At 51.5% G+C, this 18,914-nt stretch overlaps 1 protein-coding gene across 1 annotated transcript in view; it reads left to right on the top strand.

Annotated features, from left to right (window-relative positions):
- Positions 1–18,914, top strand: part of LOC308119102 (titin-like) — a 218,988-nt gene that overhangs the window by 92,140 nt on the left and 107,934 nt on the right. Inside the window, 8 exon segments of the mRNA XM_080478934.1 lie at positions 5,260–5,565; positions 7,223–7,840; positions 9,950–13,510; positions 14,110–14,187; positions 14,553–14,642; positions 14,716–14,778; positions 16,236–16,280; positions 16,448–18,208. Coding sequence (XP_080335060.1) covers positions 5,260–5,565; positions 7,223–7,840; positions 9,950–13,510; positions 14,110–14,187; positions 14,553–14,642; positions 14,716–14,778; positions 16,236–16,280; positions 16,448–18,208 — 6,522 coding nt within the window.

Raw genomic sequence — 18,914 nt, 5'->3', positions numbered from 1 at the left:
TACCAAGAAACCAGAAGCTGCTGCAGTTCGTCCTGAAGAAGAACCTGCGGAGACGGAGAAAGGTACTGCAGAGTCTCCAGGAAGCTGTTACCTAGACTACCAGGAAGCTGTTACCTAGACTACCAGGAAGCTGTTACCTGGACTATCAGGAAGCTGTTACCTAGACTACCAGGAAGCTGTTACCTAGACTACCTGGAAGCTGTTACCTAGACTACCAGGAAGCTGTTACCTGGACTACCAGGAAGCTGTTACCTAGACTACCTGGAAGCTGTTACCTAGACTACCAGGAAGCTGTTACCTAGACTACCAGGAAGCTGTTACCTGGACTACCAGGAAGCTGTTACCTAGACTACCAGGAAGCTGTTACCTAGACTACCAGGAAGCTGTTACCCAGACTACCAGGAAGCTGTTCCCTAGACTACCAGGAAGTTGTTACCGACTACCAGGAAGCTGTTACCCAGACTACCAGGACAGGAAGTTGTTACCCAGACTACCAGGAAGCTGTTACCCAGACTACCAGGACAGGAAGCTGTTACCCAGACTACCAGGAAGCTGTTACCTAGACTACCAGGAAGCTGTTACCTAGACTACCAGGACAGGAAGTTGTTACCCAGACGACCAGGACAGGAAGTTGTTACCCAGACGACCAGGAAGCTGTTACCCAGACTACCAGGAGAAGAAGCTGTTACCTGGACTACCAGGAAGCTGTTACCTAGACTACCAGGAAGCTGTTACCCAGACTACCAGGAAGCTGTTCCCTAGACTACCAGGAAGTTGTTACCGACTACCAGGAAGCTGTTACCCAGACTACCAGGACAGGAAGCTGTTACCCAGACTACCAGGAAGCTGTTACCTAGACTACCAGGACAGGAAGTTGTTACCCAGACGACCAGGAAGCTGTTACCCAGACTACCAGGACAAGAAGCTGTTACCTTGACTACCAGGACAGGAAGTTGTTACCTCGACTACCAGGAAGCTGTTACCTAGACTACCAGGAAGCTGTTACCTCGACTACCAGGACAGGAAGTTGTTACCCAGACTACCAGGAAGTTGTTACCTCGACTACCAGGACAGGAAGCTGTTACCTAGAGTACCAGGAAGCTGTTACCTAGACTACCAGGAAGCTGTTACCTAGACTACCAGGAAGCTGTTACCTAGACTACCAGGAAGCTGTTACCTGGACTATCAGGAAGCTGTTACCTAGACTACCAGGAAGCTGTTACCTAGACTACCTGGAAGCTGTTACCTAGACTACCAGGAAGCTGTTACCTGGACTACCAGGAAGCTGTTACCTAGACTACCTGGAAGCTGTTACCTAGACTACCAGGAAGCTGTTACCTAGACTACCAGGAAGCTGTTACCTGGACTACCAGGAAGCTGTTACCTAGACTACCAGGAAGCTGTTACCTAGACTACCAGGAAGCTGTTACCCAGACTACCAGGAAGCTGTTCCCTAGACTACCAGGAAGTTGTTACCGACTACCAGGAAGCTGTTACCCAGACTACCAGGACAGGAAGTTGTTACCCAGACTACCAGGAAGCTGTTACCCAGACTACCAGGACAGGAAGCTGTTACCCAGACTACCAGGAAGCTGTTACCTAGACTACCAGGAAGCTGTTACCTAGACTACCAGGACAGGAAGTTGTTACCCAGACGACCAGGACAGGAAGTTGTTACCCAGACGACCAGGAAGCTGTTACCCAGACTACCAGGACAGGAAGTTGTTACCCAGACGACCAGGAAGCTGTTACCCAGACTACCAGGAGAAGAAGCTGTTACCTGGACTACCAGGAAGCTGTTACCTAGACTACCTGGAAGCTGTTACCTAGACTACCAGGAAGCTGTTACCTAGACTACCAGGAAGCTGTTACCTGGACTACCAGGAAGCTGTTACCTAGACTACCAGGAAGCTGTTACCTAGACTACCAGGAAGCTGTTACCCAGACTACCAGGAAGCTGTTCCCTAGACTACCAGGAAGTTGTTACCGACTACCAGGAAGCTGTTACCCAGACTACCAGGACAGGAAGTTGTTACCCAGACTACCAGGAAGCTGTTACCCAGACTACCAGGACAGGAAGCTGTTACCCAGACTACCAGGAAGCTGTTACCTAGACTACCAGGAAGCTGTTACCTAGACTACCAGGACAGGAAGTTGTTACCCAGACGACCAGGACAGGAAGTTGTTACCCAGACGACCAGGAAGCTGTTACCCAGACTACCAGGACAGGAAGTTGTTACCCAGACGACCAGGAAGCTGTTACCCAGACTACCAGGAGAAGAAGCTGTTACCTGGACTACCAGGAAGCTGTTACCTAGACTACCAGGAAGCTGTTACCCAGACTACCAGGAAGCTGTTCCCTAGACTACCAGGAAGTTGTTACCGACTACCAGGAAGCTGTTACCCAGACTACCAGGACAGGAAGCTGTTACCCAGACTACCAGGAAGCTGTTACCTAGACTACCAGGACAGGAAGTTGTTACCCAGACGACCAGGAAGCTGTTACCCAGACTACCAGGACAAGAAGCTGTTACCTTGACTACCAGGACAGGAAGTTGTTACCTCGACTACCAGGAAGCTGTTACCTAGACTACCAGGAAGCTGTTACCTCGACTACCAGGACAGGAAGTTGTTACCCAGACTACCAGGAAGTTGTTACCTCGACTACCAGGACAGGAAGCTGTTACCTAGAGTACCAGGAAGCTGTTACCTAGACTACCAGGAAGCTGTTACCTAGACTACCAGGAAGCTGTTACCTAGACTACCAGGAAGCTGTTACCTGGACTATCAGGAAGCTGTTACCTAGACTACCAGGAAGCTGTTACCTAGACTACCTGGAAGCTGTTACCTAGACTACCAGGAAGCTGTTACCTGGACTACCAGCACAGGAAGTTGTTACCTCGACTACCAGGACAGGAAGTTGTTACCGAGACTACCAGGACAGGAAGCTGTTACCTAGACTACCAGGACAGGAAGTTGTTACCTAGACTACCAGGACAGGAAGCTGTTACCTGGACTACCAGGAAGCTGTTACCTAGACTACCAGGAAGCTGTTACCCAGACTACCAGGAAGCTGTTCCCTAGACTACCAGGAAGTTGTTACCGACTACCAGGAAGCTGTTACCCAGACTACCAGGACAGGAAGCTGTTACCCAGACTACCAGGAAGCTGTTACCTAGACTACCAGGACAGGAAGTTGTTACCCAGACGACCAGGAAGCTGTTACCCAGACTACCAGGACAAGAAGCTGTTACCTTGACTACCAGGACAGGAAGTTGTTACCTCGACTACCAGGAAGCTGTTACCTAGACTACCAGGAAGCTGTTACCTCGACTACCAGGACAGGAAGTTGTTACCCAGACTACCAGGAAGTTGTTACCTCGACTACCAGGACAGGAAGCTGTTACCTAGAGTACCAGGAAGCTGTTACCTAGACTACCAGGAAGCTGTTACCTAGACTACCAGGAAGCTGTTACCTAGACTACCAGGAAGCTGTTACCTGGACTATCAGGAAGCTGTTACCTAGACTACCAGGAAGCTGTTACCTAGACTACCTGGAAGCTGTTACCTAGACTACCAGGAAGCTGTTACCTGGACTACCAGCACAGGAAGTTGTTACCTCGACTACCAGGACAGGAAGTTGTTACCGAGACTACCAGGACAGGAAGCTGTTACCTAGACTACCAGGACAGGAAGTTGTTACCTAGACTACCAGGACAGGAAGCTGTTACCCAGACTACCAGGAAGCTGTTACCTAGACTACCAGGACAGGAAGTTGTTACCCAGACGACCAGGACAGGAAGTTGTTACCCAGACGACCAGGAAGCTGTTACCCAGACTACCAGGACAGGAAGCTGTTACCTGGACTACCAGGACAGGAAGTTGTTACCTCGACTACCAGGACAGGAAGTTGTTACCGAGACTACCAGGACAGGAAGCTGTTACCTAGACTACCAGGACAGGAAGTTGTTACCTAGACTACCAGGACAGGAAGCTGTTACCCAGACTACCAGGACAGGAAGTTGTTACCTAGACTACCAGGACAGGAAGTTGTTACCTAGACTACCAGGACAGGAAGCTGTTACCCAGACTACCAGGACAGGAAGTTGTTACCTAGACTACCAGGACAGGAAGTTGTTACCTAGACTACCAGGACAGGAAGCTGTTACCCAGACTACCAGGAAGCTGTTACCTAGACTACCAGGACAGGAAGTTGTTACCCAGACGACCAGGACAGGAAGCTGTTACCTAGACTACCAGGACAGGAAGTTGTTACCTAGACTACCAGGACAGGAAGCTGTTACCCAGACTACCAGGAAGCTGTTACCCAGACGACCAGGACAGGAAGTTGTTACCCAGACGACCAGGAAGCTGTTACCCAGACTACCAGGACAGGAAGCTGTTACCTGGACTACCAGGACAGGAAGTTGTTACCTCGACTACCAGGACAGGAAGTTGTTACCGAGACTACCAGGACAGGAAGCTGTTACCTAGACTACCAGGACAGGAAGTTGTTACCTAGACTACCAGGACAGGAAGCTGTTACCCAGACTACCAGGACAGGAAGTTGTTACCTAGACTACCAGGACAGGAAGTTGTTACCTAGACTACCAGGACAGGAAGCTGTTACCCAGACTACCAGGACAGGAAGTTGTTACCTAGACGACCAGGACAGGAAGCTGTTACCCAGACTACCAGGACAGGAAGTTGTTACCTAGACTACCAGGACAGGAAGTTGTTACCTAGACTACCAGGACAGGAAGCTGTTACCCAGACTACCAGGACAGGAAGCTGTTACCCAGACTACCAGGACAGGAAGTTGTTACCTAGACGACCAGGACAGGAAGCTGTTACCCAGACTACCAGGACAGGAAGTTGTTACCTAGACTACCAGGACAGGAAGTTGTTACCTAGACTACCAGGACAGGAAGCTGTTACCCAGACTACCAGGACAGGAAGCTGTTACCCAGACTACCAGGACAGGAAGTTGTTACCCAGACGACCAGGACAGGAAGCTGTTACCCAGACTACCAGGACAGGAAGTTGTTACCTAGACTACCAGGACAGGAAGTTGTTACCCAGACGACCAGGACAGGAAGCTGTTACCCAGACTACCAGGACAGCCCTCAGTGATCCGTCCACCAACGTCCTGTCAGTGAAACATCTCCTGCCTTCTCTGACCTCCAGCGGTGCGTGAGCACCTGGTGTTGTTCTTCAGGGTTCTTCATGGTCTTGTGTCTGTGTCGACCCCTCTTAAAGCTTTGACGCTGCCTGAAGTCAAACCTCCGGCCGACCTCCAACCCGAGAGGCTGCCGGCTCCTGGCAAGGCGACGGAGAAGGTCCAGGTGGAAGAAAAGCACTCGGCACCACAGAGACAAAGGCAGAGAGGTCCGAGGACGGAGCCCACAAAGGAACCTGAGAAGGTTCCTGAGAGGAAGCAGGAAGCAGCAGTGCTGCAGGTGAAACCAGGGGAACCAGTTCCTCACGAGGCTCCAGGAGAAGTGAAACCTGAGCTGGTCTCCATGAAGAAAGCAGCTCAAAAGGCGGAGCCGAGTCTTCCTCAAGGTACCGAGGCGTCCCACTCTTTCTGTCCGGGTCACAGGTCCACTTCATCCTCTCAGAACCAGAAACGTTCCATCTCCTCACACCGGACAGTCCAGCTACAGCGCCTCCTGCAAAATCTAGAGAACGAAGCCCCTTGATCACGTTTCCCCTGGAGCTCCAGAACTCGGTTCACATATCAGCCTCAGACACTAAAAGGTCTGGAGGAACACGGACTGGGAACCCAACAGGAAGTTAGGCGTTCTGAAAAATATGGTGGACTTATTTCCAAATGTTCTACAGCAAACTGGTCCTGGGTGGTAATTCCAAATGACACCCAGCTAATTAGAAGGTTTTAGTAACTCCTGCCAAAGTCAGAGGGCGTGGCCTCAGCCTCGGGGCGTGGCCTCAGCCTCAGGGCGTGGCCTCAGTCTTAGCCTCAGCCTCGGGGCGTGGCCTCAGTCTTAGCCTCAGCCTTAGCCTCAGCCTTAGCCTCAGCCTCGGGGCGTGGCCTCGGCCTCAGCCTCGGGGCGTGGCCTCGGCCTCAGCCTCGGGGCGTGGCCTCAGCCTCACCACAAACTGACATTCTGTCATGAAACAGGAAGTGCAGAGTAAAGAACCTGGACGTGCTCCGATCGGTCTCAAACTTTACACGTTGCATCAGAGTCCAGAGTCGGATCACAGTTATATGACAATGATAACCCATATCACCCGTATTATTATTAATTATTATTATTATTATTATTATTATTATTATTATTATTATTATTATTATTATTATTATTAGTATTATATATTATTATTATTATTATTATTATTATTATTATTATTATTATTAGTATTATTATTATTATTATTATTATTATTATTATTAGTATTATATATTATTATTATTATTATTATTATTATTATTATTATTATTATATATTATTATTATTAGTATTATATATTATTATATATTATTATTAGTATTAGATATTATTATTATTATTATTATAATATATTACAATATATTATATATTATATATTATTTATTATTATAATATATAATATATTATTGTATATATTATTATGTAATGTAATTGTCCTTTTGAGCGATTCCCAGTTCTTCCTCTGTGAATGGGCTGTAGAGTTAAGATGCTGCCCCCTGGTGGTGAACATGCAGAAGCTGCTGTCGGGTAGGAGGAGGTTTCTGGGTCTGAATGAAGTTGAAGGAACCTGAAGTGGCGCCGGCTCTTTGATCTTAGAACCACCTCTGAACCTTCCCGCCGCCTGCTAACGGGCTCTGCTCTGTTTGTTTGTTTGTTGACTGGCTCCTTCTTCTTCTTCTTCTTCTTCTTCTTCTTCTTCTTCTTCTTCTCTTCATCTTCTTGGTTTAAAAACTCTTGAAAAGAAGTTGAGCCCGTCGAGAAGCTCCGTCCAACAGACGCCGAGGTGCAGGAGCCCCCATCTCTTCCTGAGAAAGGTACCGAGCACCAGAGAGCCTCCTGCCAGTCCTGGACGAGTTCCTCTTCACCTCCATCTTGTCCTCTCCTGTCTGTCTGTGTTTTACCGTCACATCTTGGCGCCGCCTCATGACGCCTCTTCTTCTTCTTCTTCTTCTAAAATCTTCTGGCAGTGACTCTGGTCAAAGTGGAGCGACGGCAAGACGTTCAGGAAGTGTTGTCTGTGTCTCCGTCAGAGGAGGTGACGGAGCAGGAAGATGTAGCTGAAGAACACGCTGATGTTCCGTACAAAGATGAAGCCATTGTGTCGCTGTCGGTGACCCGGCAGGACCAGGGCCAGATATCTGTTACTGATGCTTCCAGGAGGACAGAAAGTCCAGACAGTGTGTTGATAGAGCAGCAGGTCCAGACGGACGCTCAGGAAAAGATCTTTCTTAAAACTACCAAGTTGACGACCCGGAGCAAAGACGGCGTCTCAGTCCGCTCCGAGGTTTCTGAGTCCAGAACTGGTTTCTGGGTCCAAAAAGCTGAAGAGAGACGACAGGAAGGACCAGGGGGGGCCGACAGTACAGGACAGGCAGTACAGGAAGGCAGAGCTTCAACTAGGAAGGGAGCAGCTGATGGTCAGGTCCAGGGCGGACCGGTTCCCCCTCAGGGAGTCGCTCAGAGAAGGGTCTCAGGGACAGAAACCACTGGGACCCCGACGCCGGCCAAAGGGGGGTCGGATCAGTCAGTCCAACAGAAAGCTGTTCAAACTGAGGGGGTCGTGAAGTACTCAGTAACAGATACCGACGCTCTAGATTCCAGTGTGGACGAGGAGAAGAGCATTCTCTGGCGCCGAGGGTCAGCCTCAGGTACAGACATCCTGTACGGCCACCAGGGGGCGAGCTCTCTGCCTCGCTGCTTCTGCTCTGGCTCTATCGCTTCTCTTCTTGATCTTTTTTTAACTGTTTCAAACTTTGTGTGTAAAAACTGGATCATTTCTTAAAGAAACGGAATCTGAGACGATCGGCGGCAAAGCAGAGCGCAAAGACGTCCGAGCAGAACGAGGTACAGCGGCGCCCCCTCTCTGCCAGCTCCTTTAACACCAAACGCTTTCTTGTCTTGTTTCTAATCTCTTGGTGCCTCTTCATGGTGCTCTCTCTTTTCAAACATTAACACTCTGAAAGCGACGAGTCGTTTCCCAGAAGAACCTCCATCGTGCCGCGGAGAAGAAGAAGAAGAAGAAGAAGAAGAAGAAGCAGAAGAAGAAGAGCTGTGTGAGTCTGAGGAGGCCTCTGGAACTGACAGTGGGTTGATTTCTGTTACTGATGGTTTGAAGACACAAAACCTCCGAAGTCGAGCAAAGGCAGAAAAGAGAGCTGTTCAGGATCAGCCTTTAAAAGAAAAAGTTCAACCTGAAGAGCCAAAGTCTGTGAGTGGAGACCTGAAGGGACGTAGTGAGAAGAAAGCAGCAAAACCCTTTGAGGAACCCGACGGTTCTCCTCTGAAAGCTTCAGAAACAGAGAGAACCGGGCAAACCGACGGACGTGAAGAAAGTTTTCTTCCTAAAAGAGTCAAAACAACCGTGAAGGTCCACCAGGAGGAGGTGAAGGTCCACCAGGAGGAGATGAAGGTCTACCAGGAGGAGATGAAGGACCACCAGGAGGAGATGAAGGTCCACCAGGAGGAGGTGAAGGTCCACCAGGAGGAGGTGAAGGTCCACCAGGAGGAGATGAAGGTCTACCAGGAGGAGATGAAGGACCACCAGGAGGAGATGAAGGTCCACCAGGAGGAGGTGAAGGTCCACCAGGAGGAGGTGAAGGTCCACCAGGAGGAGATGAAGGTCTACCAGGAGGAGATGAAGGACCACCAGGAGGAGATGAAGGTCTACCAGGAGGAGATGAAGGACCACCAGGAGGAGGTGAAGGTCCACCAGGAGGAGATGAAGGTCTACCAGGAGGAGATGAAGGACCACCAGGAGGAGATGAAGGTCCACCAGGAGGAGATGAAGGTCCACCAGGAGGAAGTGAAAGACCACCAGGAGGAGATGAAGGTCCACCAGGAGGAGGTGACGGTCCACCAGGAGGAGGTGAAGGTCCACCAGGAGGAGGTGAAGGACCACCAGGAGGAGGTGAAGGTCCACCAGGAGGAGGTGAAGGTCCACCAGGAGGAGGTGAAGGACCACCAGGAGGAGGTGACGGTCCACCAGGAGGAGGTGAAGGTCCACCAGGAGGAGGTGAAGGACCACCAGGAGGAGATGAAGGTCCACCAGGAGGAGATGAAGGTCCACCAGGAGGAAGTGAAAGACCACCAGGAGGAGATGAAGGTCCACCAGGAGGAGGTGACGGTCCACCAGGAGGAGGTGAAGGTCCACCAGGAGGAGGTGAAGGACCACCAGGAGGAGATGAAGGTCCACCAGGAGGAGGTGACGGTCCACCAGGAGGAGGTGAAGGTCCACCAGGAGGAGGTGAAGGACCACCAGGAGGAGGTGAAGGTCCACCAGGAGGAGGTGAAGGACCACCAGGAGGAGGTGAAGGTCCACCAGGAGGAGGTGAAGGTCCACCAGGAGGAGATGAAGGTCCACCAGGAGGAGGTGAAGTTGAGCGCAGTCAGAGATCAAATTGTTCCAAAATATGTCAAAACTACGGAACAACGAAGAGACGGCAAAGTTTCTGTGACGAACACGATGGAGGACGCTGATGTAGAACCTGATCCAGAACAACTGCAGGAACTCCCAGAAACTGGAGGAGGAGGAGGAGGAGGAGGAGGAGGAGGAGGAGGAGGAGGAGGAGGAGGAGGAGGAGGAGGAGGTGACGGCCCTCTGAAGAAGTCAGAGGAGAAATCAGCACAAAGTGAAAAGCAGGCCATCAATCAGTTTCCTTTAAAAAACATGAAAACTCAGGATAGAAATCTCAAGTTTAAAGATGAAACGGCTGAAAAGGTTAAAGCAGTGAGAAGGACAGACGACGGTTGTCCTAAAGCGTCCCCAGAGAAGAAGACGTTCTACTCTAAAGAGGAAACAGGCAAACAAGAGCTTTCCAAAAGTCAACCAGCCATTAAAGGTGAAGACCAGGAAGAAGGTGCGTCAGGAAGACGAGCTCCTCCACAGACCAGGGAAATCCCATTGACCCGGGACACTGGGACTGTGGACAAAGAAACTAAACGAAGAGACTCCTCCCAGAAGACAGACACACAGGAAGAGGAGGGACGAGACGAGGGAGCTGGAGAACTGATGGCAGGCCGAGAAGCTGGAGTCCAGCAACAGGAAGTCCCTCCTGAGGACACGTCCAGACAGGACAACATAAAGACAACAAGGCCGGAGAAAAACACTGAGGTTCCGCATGGGAACCTTGTAAAATACAAGAAGTGGAAGCGTCTTTCTGAAGACGAAGGTGTTGGGTTTGTCGCGTCTCACGAGTTTCATCCAACTAAAGCATCAACTGGAGAACGAGACAAAGAAGAATCAGTCCCAAGGAGACAGGAAACGTCACAAATGTCCTCTGATCCCAAACTTCTCAGAGCTCCACCAGCAGGAACCAAAGAGAAGGCCAGGACTGCTGAGTCACCAGTGGTTCCTCTGTTTGAAGCTCCTCAAGAGAAGGCCAGGACTGCTGAGTCACCAGTGGTTCCTCTGTTTGAAGCTCCTCAAGAGAAGGCCAGGACTGCTGAGTCACCAGTGGTTCCTCTGTTTGAAGCTCCTCAAGAGAAGGCCAGGACTGCTGAGTCACCAGTGGTTCCTCTGTTTGAAGCTCCTCAAGAGAAGGCCAGGACTGCTGAGTCACCAGTGGTTCCTCTGTTTGAAGCTCCTCAAGAGAAGGCCAGGACTGCTGAGTCACCAGTGGTTCCTCTGTTTGAAGCTCCTCCACCCAAACAAGCATCTGTAGAGAGAGAGTTCTCCGTGATGGAGGTCACGTCTCAAAGATTTCCGGTAGTGGGCGGAGAACTGTCGTCCGAGTTGAGGCGGAGGAACTTGGCATCTGACAAAGATAAAAAGAACGTTCCAAACATTCCAGAGAAACCTAAAGAACTGAGAGCTGAGGAAACTCTGGAGCTTCACAGAGCTCCTGAAGAAGAGACACTGGAGTCAAAACAAACCATTAACAAGGTTCACCTCCAGGAATCAAACACTGTAAGACAGAAAGCAGCGAAGACGGAGCAGAGTCCCTCACCTTGGCAGTGGGACAAGGTCTCCGTCACAGACTCTATAAGGACCAGAAGAGCTTCAGTTGGTCAGGAGCAGGACGAAGCCTGGAAGACACATCTGACAACTCAACATGGAGAGTTTGAAAAGAGGTTGATCGTCCCTGACCAGCTGGTCAAACACCCTGAATGTCCACAGTCCAAACCAGTGGCTGTGACGTCTGGAGACCACGCCCAGGAAGTGGCTTCACCAAAGAGGGAAGGCAAAACGGGAACATCGGTAGGACACGGAACCTGTTCTCAGAATGCCCCCGTTCTACCAAAGCAGGGAGAGTCGACCACTCAAAGTGTTTGTCTGACTGTCTGTCCCACTGAGGACGGGAACCACAAACCATCGGACAGAAAGACCTCCAGGAGGTCTGAGCTTGATGGAGCACCTGAGGAACCTCCGAGGACAACCGAGGACGCCGCCACGCAGCAACGCTTACCTTCCCCCGACGAGCGAATCCAGTGTGGAACTTCAGACCAAGACAAAGGTTCTGAGACCCGACGGCAGACTCTAAAAGACGACGAGACTCAGTCAAAGAGAATCACTGTGGAAAGACGGATTCAAGAGGAAGCTGAGGAGAAGATGAAAAGGCCTGACGGAGCAGGGACATGTCCTCGTCCTGCAGCGGCTCTGAAACCAACAGGAGGAGACATTCAGTCAACAACCCTCAAAGTTCGTCCAACCAAACGGGGACAGACTGAACGCCGAGCTGCTCCAACGCCTCAAGCCACAGCGACGTCCAAAGAACCTGTGGATCCACCCGACGGACCACAACCCAGACCTCTGGGAGGACGGTTCCCCGGCCCAGGGTTTGGCAGTGAAGAAGAGTCGGAGAGAGGCGAGCAGCGACACGCTGAACAGCCAACAGCCTGTGAAGAACCTCCTTCAGCAGCACCAAGGACAAAGGAAATTAGTCCTGAATCAAACACAGACCACAAATATAGAGATCCTCCAGAACAGGTTCTCGTCAGAGAAATCCGGTCTGAAATGTTCCCCGGTTCCACCAGAACGGCTGAAGTCAGAGCGGAACTGAAGCGAGAGCAGGTGGAATGGAAAGTGAAGCTGAGAAACGAAGCAGCGAGCAGATCTGGAACCCACAAGACAGAGAGGAGCACTAAAGTACCCGCTGGAACTGTACAGGACCACGCTGGAACCGTACCGCAGACTGTACAGGACCACGCTGGAACCGTACCGCAGACTGTAAAGGACCACGCTGGAACCGTACCACAGACTGTACAGGACCACGTTGGAACCGTACGGCAGACTGTAAAGGACCACGCTGGAACCGTACCGCAGACTGTAAAGGACCACGCTGGAACCGTACCGCAGACTGTAAAGGACCGCGCTGGAACCGTACCGCAGACTGTAAAGGACCACGCTGGAACCGTACCGCAGACTGTAAAGGACCGCGCTGGAACCGTACCGCAGACTGTAAAGGACCACGCTGGAACCGTACCGCAGACTGTAAAGGACCACGCTGGAACCGTACCGCAGACTGTAAAGGACCACGCTGGAACCGTACCGCAGACTGTAAAGGACCGCGCTGGAACCGTACCGCAGACTGTAAAGGACCACGCTGGAACCATACGGCAGACTGTAAAGGACCACGCTGGAACCGTACCGCAGACTGTACAGGACCGCGCTGGAACCGTACCACAGACTGTAAAGGACCACGCTGGAACCATACGGCAGACTGTAAAGGACCACGCTGGAACCGTACCGCAGACTGTAAAGGACCGCGCTGGAACCGTACCACAGACTGTAAAGGACCACGCTGGAACCATACGGCAGACTGTAAAGGACCACGCTGGAACCGTACCGCAGACTGTAAAGGACCACGCTGGAACCGTACCGCAGACTGTACATGATGATGTTGGTGTAGAAGAGACGGCGGAGGCTGAACCAGATGAAATTTGCTCTTTGAAAGACTCGATCAATAAAGAACAAACTGAAGTGAAAGCCGCCGTCACGCGGGCTAGCAAAGAGTCGCTGACAGCAGCCAACAGAGCGAAGCTGCCTCCTGATTGGGCGACGCTGACAGACGCAGGGAAGGACGAGATGAAACGTACAATAGATGCTAGAGGAGCAGGAGAGCTGCTGGAGAGAGCGTCAGCTTTCCCCGGTCAGAGAGAGGCGCTGTTCAGAGAGCCATCAGTAACAGACCCCACCGCCACCGAGTCCACCGGCCTAGAGCAGCCGCCGGGAGTACCGGCGCCGGGGCTCCCGGCGCCGGTACTCCCGGCGCTGGCTCTTCAAGACCGGAGAACAGGTGTTGGCTCCGGCACTCAGACGGCGGTTCAGCCTGCGGGAGCGGGACAGCGACAGACTCTGTTTGTTGAAGAAGCTCGTGGAGGTACAGGGACACATGAGTCATTGAGCACGTTGTGTTTGAGCGCTGTGCACCTCGTCACCTCATGGTGGCGCCGCCGGTCCGTCACGCCTCCATCACACGTCATGTTCCAGGAACCTTCCCGCTGTCGCCTCAGACAGACTCTTCTGGTTCCTGGACCCACCGCCACGGCTTCCTGTTCCCACACTGCCGTTAATACCACTGTGTGTGTGTGTGTTCTCATTCACTGTGTGTGTGTGTGTTCTCATTCACTGTGTGTGTGTGTGTTCTCATTCACTGTGTGTGTGTGTGTGTGTGTGTGTGTGTGTGTGTTCTCATTCACTGTGTGTGTGTGTGTGTGTGTGTGTGTGTGTGTGTGTGTGTGTGTGTGTGTGTGTGTGTGTGTGTGTGTGTGTGTGTGTGTGTGTTCTCATTCACTTTGTGTGTGTGTGTGTTCTCATTCACTGTGTGTGTGTGTGTGTGTGTGTGTGTGTGTGTGTGTGTGTGTGTGTGTGTGTGTGTGTGTGTGTGTGTTGGTAAAATGTTCCGTGGAGCTGCTGGTTCTTCTTCTCCGTCAGTCTTTGAGCTGGCCGTTCTGATGTCCATGACTTTGTCTCTTTAAGCCCCAGAGAAGGTGACGGAGGTGACGGAGGCGGCGCCGGTCAGAGAGCCTGTGGTGAAACCCGCCCGTCCTCCACAAGGTACCGGCTTCTCCTCCCAGACAGAACCTGACCCATCAGTCACACACTTTGTCAATGAACATTTGTCTGAGAGACTCAAGCTGGACTCTGGGTCTTCTCCCGGGTTCCTCTCAGGCTGTACAGGTTCCTCTCAGCCTGTACAGGTTCCTCTCAGGCTGTACAGGTTCCTCTCAGCCTGTACAGGTTCCTCTCAGGCTGTACAGGTTCCTCTCAGGCTGTACAGGTTCTTCTCAGGCTGTACAGGTTCCTCTCAGCCTGTACAGGTTCCTCTCAGCCTGTACAGGTTCTTCTGGAACGGTGGAAGAACACCGTTCTTTGGTCTTTTGCTCTTTTTGGTTGATTTTCTGTAAATGTCCTGCTTTAAGAGCCAAAACCTGGAGTTGAAGTTCCCATGAAGCCTGAAGTGACAGTGAAACCCAAAGTGGAGGCGCCGTCTCCTCCAGGAGTCCAACCAGGTATCTGACCGTCTTTCAGAAGGTCTCTGTGGTCCTGCCTGTTCTTCAGTCTCTTCTCTCTTTACGCTCGAAGCAACGAAAGCTGTGGTGAAGAAGAGAGAAGTGGTGGAACAGGAACCGCTGGCTGCAGACACAGGTCCTCCATCTTCTTCTTACCCCTTCACCCCCCCGCCATGGGTCGCTTTGACCCTGTCTGTCCTCTTCTGTTCTCATGACTCATCTGTCTTCAGTCGTCTCACCTTTCTGCCGACTCATCACTTTAATTCTCCTGTGATTCTGCCGACTCATTACTTTAGTTGTGTGATTCTGTGGACTCATCACTTTAGTTGTGTGATTCTGCCGACTCATCACTTTAGATGTGTGATTCTGCCGACTCATTACTTTAGTTGTGTGATTCTGCCGACTCATCACTTTAGTTGTGTGATTCTGCCGACTCATCACTTTAGATGTGTGATTCTGCCGACTCATTACTTTAGTTGTGTGATTCTGCCGACTCATCACTTTAGATTTGTGATTCTGCCGACTCATCACTTTAGTTGTGTGATTCTGCCGACTCATCACTTTAGATGTGTGATTCTGTGGACTCATCACTTTAGTTGTGTGATTCTGCCGACTCATCACTTTAGATGTGTGATTCTGCCGACTCATTACTTTAGTTGTGTGATTCTGCCGACTCATCACTTTAGTTGTGTGATTCTGCCGACTCATCACTTTAGATGTGTGATTCTGCCGACTCATTACTTTAGTTGTGTGATTCTGCCGACTCATCACTTTAGATTTGTGATTCTGCCGACTCATCACTTTAGTTGTGTGATTCTGCCGACTCATCACTTTAGATGTGTGATTCTGCCGACTCATCACTTTAGTTGTGTGATTCTGTGGACTCATCTCTTTAGTTGTGTGATTCTGCCGACTCATCACTTTAGTTGTGTGATTCTGCCGACTCATCACTTTAGTTGTGTGATTCTGCCGACTCATCTCTTTAGTTGTGTGATTCTGCTGACTCATTTCTTTCGTTCTGCGAATCTGATGACTCATCACTTTAGTTGTGTGATTCTGCCGACTCATGTTGAACTGGAGACACGTTTAGAGCCGGCAATAAAGGAAGACATTTTGACCTTGAAATAATGAAGAGGGAGGTCCTGCGGGGTCTGCTGCCTCCACCTTGTGGAGCTTAGTGGTACTACTAGTCGTGTTGGTAGTTTGCTGTTCTTGTAAGTGAAAGAAAACATTGACTACGTTCCTCAAAGCTCCGCTCACTTTGTTTCTGTCCTACGAACAGGTGAACCCTCAGGTGGGAGACACGTCTCAGAGACGTCCTACACCTAACTGAGACCAGACGCTGGATTCAATTCAATTCCAATCAAATTTCATTTTATTTCTGTAGCGTGAATAATAATAGAGTGACATGAAAACCAGAACCAGACTCGGGTCAGAACCAGCCCTCATGTCGGTTCTGACCAGACTCGGGTCAGAACCAGCTGTCTCTTTGTGAATGATTGTTCCTGAACGTTCTCAGTTCCTCCAGTCAAATCCTAGTTTTCCAGCTGTGACCGAGTCTGATGAACTTTCTGAACTCTACTCTTGTATCAGATGAAACCAAAGGACCCGTCCAGGCCCCAGGAGGAGTCAAGAAAGGTAGGAGCACCACGACCGTCCACTGTCCCACACTCAGAACCGGTCCTGGTCTCTGTCTCTGTGTTACGTCTTCTCGTTTTTACTCCACCCAGACTTTGAGGAGGTTCTGTTGGTGTGCGTGTTGTTTTGTTGGTCCACGTTGTAACGTCAAACCTTTACCGCCTCAGAAACGGTTCTGCACAAAAAGAGTAAAGTTCACGTGGAGGAGGAGGGGACGTTTGAGATCCCCACCCTCAGGAAGACCACCCGGATCGTGAGGGAGGTGGAGGAGGAGCAGGAGGTCGTCACGCTGAAGAAGATCCCCTCGGTTCCCGTGAGGGAGGGGGAGCAGGACCTGAAGCCTCAGGCGCTCACCAAGACCACGGTCTTCCACGTGGAGGAGATGGTGCAGCGAGAGGAAGACGTGGAGTTCTCGGTTGCCACCCGGAGAACCGTGGAGGGGAGGAGACCCCGGGAGAAAGCAGATGTTGTGAAGAAGCCTGAAGTGTTTAAGGCTGAAGAAGAGGAGCAGAAAGAGGCTCCGAAAGAGACCTGGACCCGTCAGAAACCCACTCCCAAAGAGGAGAGACCAGAGGAGAAGATCTCCCTGAAGAAGACTCCCAAAGCTCCTAAAGTCGAGGAACCGGAGCAGCCGAGTGCAGCACCCAAGAAGGTGAGAAGGTTGCCTCTGGAGGAAGAGGAACCTGAAGTGGTGAAACTGAAACCATTTGAGAAACCGGTTCCATCAGCAGACCAGGAGCCTGAGAAGGAGAAGAAGGAGAGACCTGGCAGAGAAATCACTCCTCTAGAAAAGTTAGAGAGGGTTCCCCGAACAGCAGAACCCAAAGAACCACCAAAGAAAGCTGAAGAACCGCCTCCAGAGGTCCCAGAGCTGGCGGCCACGCTGCCAAAGCCAGTGGACATAAAGAAACCCCCAGAGAAGCAGCCTGAGGTCAAAGCGCCCACGAAGGGGAAGAAGATCCCCACAGCAGAACCGGAGGTGGAGAGCGTCAAGCTGAAGCCCTTCGCCAAGCCGTCCAAAGAGGGGGCGGAGCCAGAGAAGACACCGGCAGAGGACAGACAGAAGAAACCCCTCCAGGACACCGAGCGGCGGCGGACAAGTCCAGAAGAAAAACCTAAGGTACCTGAACCAGAGGCCAAGAAACCTGAGATCCCAGAAGCTCCGGAGAAGAAGCCGAAGGAGGTGGAGAAGAAGGTGTCTCCACCTCAGAAACCGAAGGTTCCTGAGGAACCAAAGCCTCCGCCGCTGAAGAAAGAACTCACACCGAAGGTGAAGGAGGACAAGGAGGCGGTGGTTCTGAAACCCGTCGAGCAGCTGAAGAAGGTCGAGCTCAAGAAGACCCCGTCGCCCAAAGTGGAGAAGCTGAAAGAAGCTGAAGAGGTGGAGAAGAAGCCCGAGAAGCCGAAAGAGGTGGAGAAGAAGCCTGAGAAGCCAAAAGAGGTGGAGAAGAAGCCCGAGAAGCCGAAAGAGGTGGAGAAGAAGCCTGAGAAGCTGAAGGAGGTGGAGAAGAAGCCTGAGAAGCCAAAAGAGGTGGAGAAGAAGCCCGAGAAGCTGAAGGAGGTGGAGAAGAAGCCTGAGAAGCCAAAAGAGGTGGAGAAGAAGCCCAGCTTGGACAAACTGAAAAAAGTTCCCAGAACCATCTCGCCTAAAGAATCCATTGAGGCCGTGACTCTCAAGAAGATCCCCAAGAAACCGTCTCCTGTGGACGACAAGACCTCCATCCCCCTGGTGAAGGAGGTGTCTCCCGGAGCCGTGCAGCTGAAGAAGATCTCCACCCAGCCTGAGGAGGAGGTGACGGAGGAGCAAGCCGAGGAGGAGGCGGCGCCGGAGGAGGAGGAGGCCTGGGGCTGGGAGCTGGTCCCCACCGAGGACTGGGAGGGCGGAGCACAGGACGGCGCTGTGGAGGCGCCCGGGGTAGCCAGGAGAGGTGAGACGGTGGCAGCGACCCCGACTCGTGGAAACCCCACCCCAATAATCTCCACCCACCACCACCATGCCTCCATCTAAATCTGTTTCACCTCATCGTAGCTTGAGTGTGACGGGTCCACGCCGTCCCGTCTTCCTGTTGTCAACCATCTTGTTTGTCCCGTCTGTCATGTTCACCTTCATACACCAGGGGGCGCCGTCTGCTCCTCACATGAACACCATTACAAACCAAACGGTGACACTATCGGTGAGTGTTTGTTCAGCCGACACGTTCAGGAAGTGACTCCACCGCAGGGTCAGCGGTCCGACTCTCAGTCCCCCGGCCCGTTTCCACGGCAGCCATTTCAAGTGAAAGTGTTTTTTTCTGTCCGTCTCCACGGCAACGGAACTCAGAGGCACTGGAAACGGCTCTCGAGGTGGAACTTTTTCATCAACACTCCGTCCTACTGCTTGTCCTGGTCCTGGTCCTGGTCCTGGTCCTGGTTCCATTACACAAACAGCCAACAGCACCTGCTAGTGGCCCAACATGAAAACTACTCTGTTGTCAGTGTTTCTGCCGTTGCCGTGGAAACGTAAAACGTTTCTTAACCAACAATGCAAAGTCAGTGTGTGTTCACTTGAACGGTTGCCGTGGAAACGGGCCCAGAGTCAGATTTTCCGCCCAGCTCCGCCCCCTAGAGACCGTCAACGTTTCCTGGTCACGCCGC

Source organism: Lipophrys pholis, assembly GCF_963383615.2.
Source record: "Lipophrys pholis genome assembly, chromosome: 13".
Lineage (NCBI taxonomy): Eukaryota > Metazoa > Chordata > Actinopteri > Blenniiformes > Blenniidae > Lipophrys > Lipophrys pholis.
This window is presented reverse-complemented; position numbering and strand designations above follow the sequence as displayed.